This window comes from Siniperca chuatsi, linkage group LG11 (genome assembly GCF_020085105.1).
Source record: "Siniperca chuatsi isolate FFG_IHB_CAS linkage group LG11, ASM2008510v1, whole genome shotgun sequence".
In the NCBI taxonomy this organism is placed as follows: Eukaryota; Metazoa; Chordata; class Actinopteri; order Centrarchiformes; family Sinipercidae; genus Siniperca; species Siniperca chuatsi.
In genome coordinates this window covers 28844292-28847986 of record NC_058052.1, presented here as the reverse complement: position 1 = coordinate 28847986, position 3695 = coordinate 28844292, and the positions used below count along the sequence as shown (strand labels likewise).

Below are 3695 nucleotides of genomic sequence, written 5' to 3'. Positions count from 1 at the left end.
CCGACTTTCCCTGATGACCATCCACGTTTCCACTTTTTGTGAGCTGCTCTTTCCGACTGTCAGGCTCAGTGACTCACATACAGCAGCTCTGCTGAAACACGTTGTCCTTTCACCCAAATTCCAAAAAAGCAAAAACATATTTCCAAGTCCAGAGATCTTGAAGTGTTACAGGAGGTCTGTTAAAGGAATAGTTCGACATTTTGGAAAATACGCTCATTCTCTTTCTTGCTGAGAGTTAGATGTTTAGATTGATACCATTCTCATTAGCTTAGCTTAGCACAAAGACTGGAAACAGGGGGAAACAGCTAGCCTGGTTCTGTCCAAAGGTAACAGAATCTAAAATTCCTGTAAGTTAACTGTTGGTGGTCGTTGAGAGGACACCATGTTTGACCTCTGACCCCAAACAGGAAGGAGTGTGTGTGTGTGTGTGTGTGTGTGTGTCCCTCAAGACCTTCTAAATGATGTCATCCGTCTTCCTGAAGCACTCTGGACGTGTTATCACACAGCATCAGTATCCTGACTCTGTGTGTGTGTGTTTGTGTGTTGTTCAGGAACTGGTGTGCGTTCGTGCATAAGCGTGTGGTTACCATGGCGATGGCGTGCGGAACAGAGAAGTACACCATCAAGTCTCAGAGTCCGTGTCCCAGCGGGACGCCCGACTGTCAGCTGGTCATGTGAGTACACAACTATAATAATAATAAGTGAGTGTCAGTGTCACCTAAACAGGCTGTGAGTTTACCTGCTCTGTAAAACACCTGAGAGCCGGACTCTCCAGAACCAGGATGAAGAAGGTCCAGGTCCAGCAGCTCAGTTCATGTTTTCATTTAGAGGCGGATTCAGAAAGCTCAGCGACTCTTAGTTTTACATCCAAAACAACGACATGAACGTGATCTGACCTTCTGAGGTGGAAGGTCAAACCCAGCTGACGTCTGATGGAGTCGTTGGGAACAATATGAACTGTAGTTCCTGTCAGGAACAGGGTCGATTCCAGGATTGTAGATATAATCTCTAAAATGTTTTATTTATTTGAACCATCGTAGAAAAGGTTTCAGTCGTAGTCGTCTGGACGCTGTTTTCAGAATCGAGACGGTTCGGCTCCCATCCGGAAGTCATTCTCAATTGTGAAAATGGTCTGAGAACTCAGAAATTTAAGATACTCTGTGTTGCTTAAGCCCCGCCCTCAGGAAGGAGTCTTCCTGAGTGTCTGCTGTTCACCCTGCCTAGTTTCACCTGAAACTGACCTCATTGTTTCCATGATGGCCCAGTAATCAGTAATCAGGCCTATTGTTTTCTGGCTGCACCTCCCTCATCACTGTTAAGTACCTGATTAGCATGTGATTGGCTTGACCACGGTGTTAATACACTGTGGTAAACGGCTGGCAAGCTGAATCTCAGACCACCATTTCTGTTCAAAGAGGGTCTTTGACTCCTCTTTCAAACCAACTCTTCTCTCTATTGAGAATGACTTCCGGATGGGAGCCGAACCGTCTTGATTCTGAAAACAGTGTCCAGACGACTACGACTGAAACCTTTTCTACGATGGAGCACTCCTGGACGAATGAGGGACTGCACCGTCTTTTTTATTTGAATTTGCTGAAAAGCTCCTGCACCGCAGAAAGTGTCAGACAGAGGTGTCACATCATCAAAGAGGTCTGATGATAAAGCGAGTGAATCAACAGTGGGAGGAATCATATTTTTCTACTTAGTTAACTGCTCAGTTGAATTTTCTTTACATTTTATTATTACTATTTTTACAATCTTGAAGTCAGGACCCCCCTTAAAGGGAAAAGAAAGCTGAAAAGTATTTCTGTTACACAACAGTATTTTGTTTTTCAGGCTCTTGCCTTTTTCTTGGGAAATACTGGATACTTCTGCCTGTCGAGGTCAATTGCTTGATTTTTAAGGGTCACAAGACAGAAGGGATGTGACCCACTGGTCTAAACGCTGGTTCAAAGCCTCCATCAACAGCCAGGAATAAACTTCCTGTGGGAAAACTTTATTTTAAAATAGCCTAATTCCAAAATACTGAGTCTAAAAATACTGGAATCCGTCTATAAAATACTCTGATGGAAGCCGCAGCTCCGCTCAGGAATTACTTTGGATCATCCATAAGAGGTAACGGAGGGAAGATAAAAGGTTTGAATCCAGCCAGTGTACCGGAGAAGAGTTTAATTTCGATGTACAGCTGGAGTCTAACAGCGCTGCGGAGTTAAATGTTATCAGAACAGTTAATAAAACTAAGAAACTGGAACTTTCCCTGAAGCCGGATCCTGAGTCAGAGCATCCTGCTGCTCTTATTTAAAAACCTCGCACACTGTGAATTAGATTTCCTTCAGCCGAAGGACCAGATGGACGTGACTTCACGCCGCATCAGATAACAGCGCTGAAATCCTCAGTTTGACCTCAGTTCCCAGAAAGTTTGATTAAGTTTGATTCTGACCGCAGCAGATTCCAGCTGTCTGCTGTCTCTCCGACGTTTAGCATCTTTAAATTCAACTTCAGCTGTTTTTCACTTTCAAATGTAACTTTTGACTGTGTGTGTGTGTGTGTGTGTGTGTGTGCGCGTGCGTGTGTGCAGGTACAAGCTGTCCACCCGGCCGATCTACAGGCAGAAGCAGCAGGTCTTCACCGCTCTGCTGTGGCGCTGCTGTCCAGGACACGGAGGAGACAACTGTGAGGACACAGGTGGGTCAGCAGAGGCATCGCCGTTACCATGGCAACAAGCCACGGTAACAACACTCGTGATGGACGCCAGCAACAAAGGGGTGTTTCTTCGTGTCCTCGCTTTGCGAAATCCAGCATCTCTCGTCACAGGACACTTAAACTCGTGTGGCAGTAGGTGTCTTTGGGGGTAACGGTGTGCTTCAGGGTAATAAATTAAAAAAGTAAAAAAGGTGAATAGTGTGAACATCCAACAGGTGCAGGACAAAAAAAACCAGCAACAAAGGAGGAGGAGAGTCAGTCCATGCACTGACCTCTCCAAGTGAATCCAGCTACGGAGCTGTCATCACAACCTGTAATGACGCTAACTGAAGGAGAAGCTTCCAAGTCTGTACTGGTGCAACGCTTCGCCCTGCAGCGGCGTCTTCAGGCAAACAGCCACGTGAACAAAAAAACAGGCCGAATGCACACGTGCGTTTGGCTGAAGAAACGTACGGCCGTTTCAGTTTCAGTGACATTACAGGCTGTGATGCTTGTCTGGGACTGTTTCCACCAGGCAGAACAGAGCTGAGCTTCAGGGAACCGTCACCCAGCAGAAACACGTGCAGGCGCCGTGTCAATGTGCTGATATTAGCTAGCCATTTGTTTAGCTTGCGCAAAGCTTAAAGGAGTAGTTTGACATTTTGGATACCGCTGATAGTTCAGTTTGACCTGTGTGTGTGTGTATATATATATATATATATATATATATATATATATATATATATATATATATATATATATATATACAGAAACTCGTGTGGGAAAAATCTAAAGCGCCAAACTGCTGCGTCACACTGTTTTCCTCCACTGGAGTCTATTTTTAAGTGTCACAGAAACGGCTCAACATTGGCATCGTTCAGGAACTTAATTTAAACCAGATTGTGTGTGTGTGTGTGTGTGTGTGTGTGTGTGTGGAGGGGGGTGTATACAATGTTTACCAGATGTCTGAAGGAGGACATCCTCTCTCCTTTTGTTTGTGCCAGAATATTCCT

At 44.9% G+C, this 3695-nt stretch overlaps 1 protein-coding gene across 2 annotated transcripts in view; it reads left to right on the top strand.

Annotated features, from left to right (window-relative positions):
* The window catches only part of mmrn2a (multimerin 2a), a 31752-nt gene that overhangs the window by 9177 nt on the left and 18880 nt on the right, over window positions 1-3695 (top strand). For both annotated transcript variants that reach the window (XM_044213910.1, XM_044213909.1), the window contains exons 2-3: window positions 552-674; window positions 2579-2685. In XM_044213910.1, the coding sequence (XP_044069845.1) occupies window positions 589-674; window positions 2579-2685 (193 nt within the window). In that variant the 5' untranslated portion in view covers window positions 552-588. The remainder of the gene's footprint in view (window positions 1-551; window positions 675-2578; window positions 2686-3695) is intronic.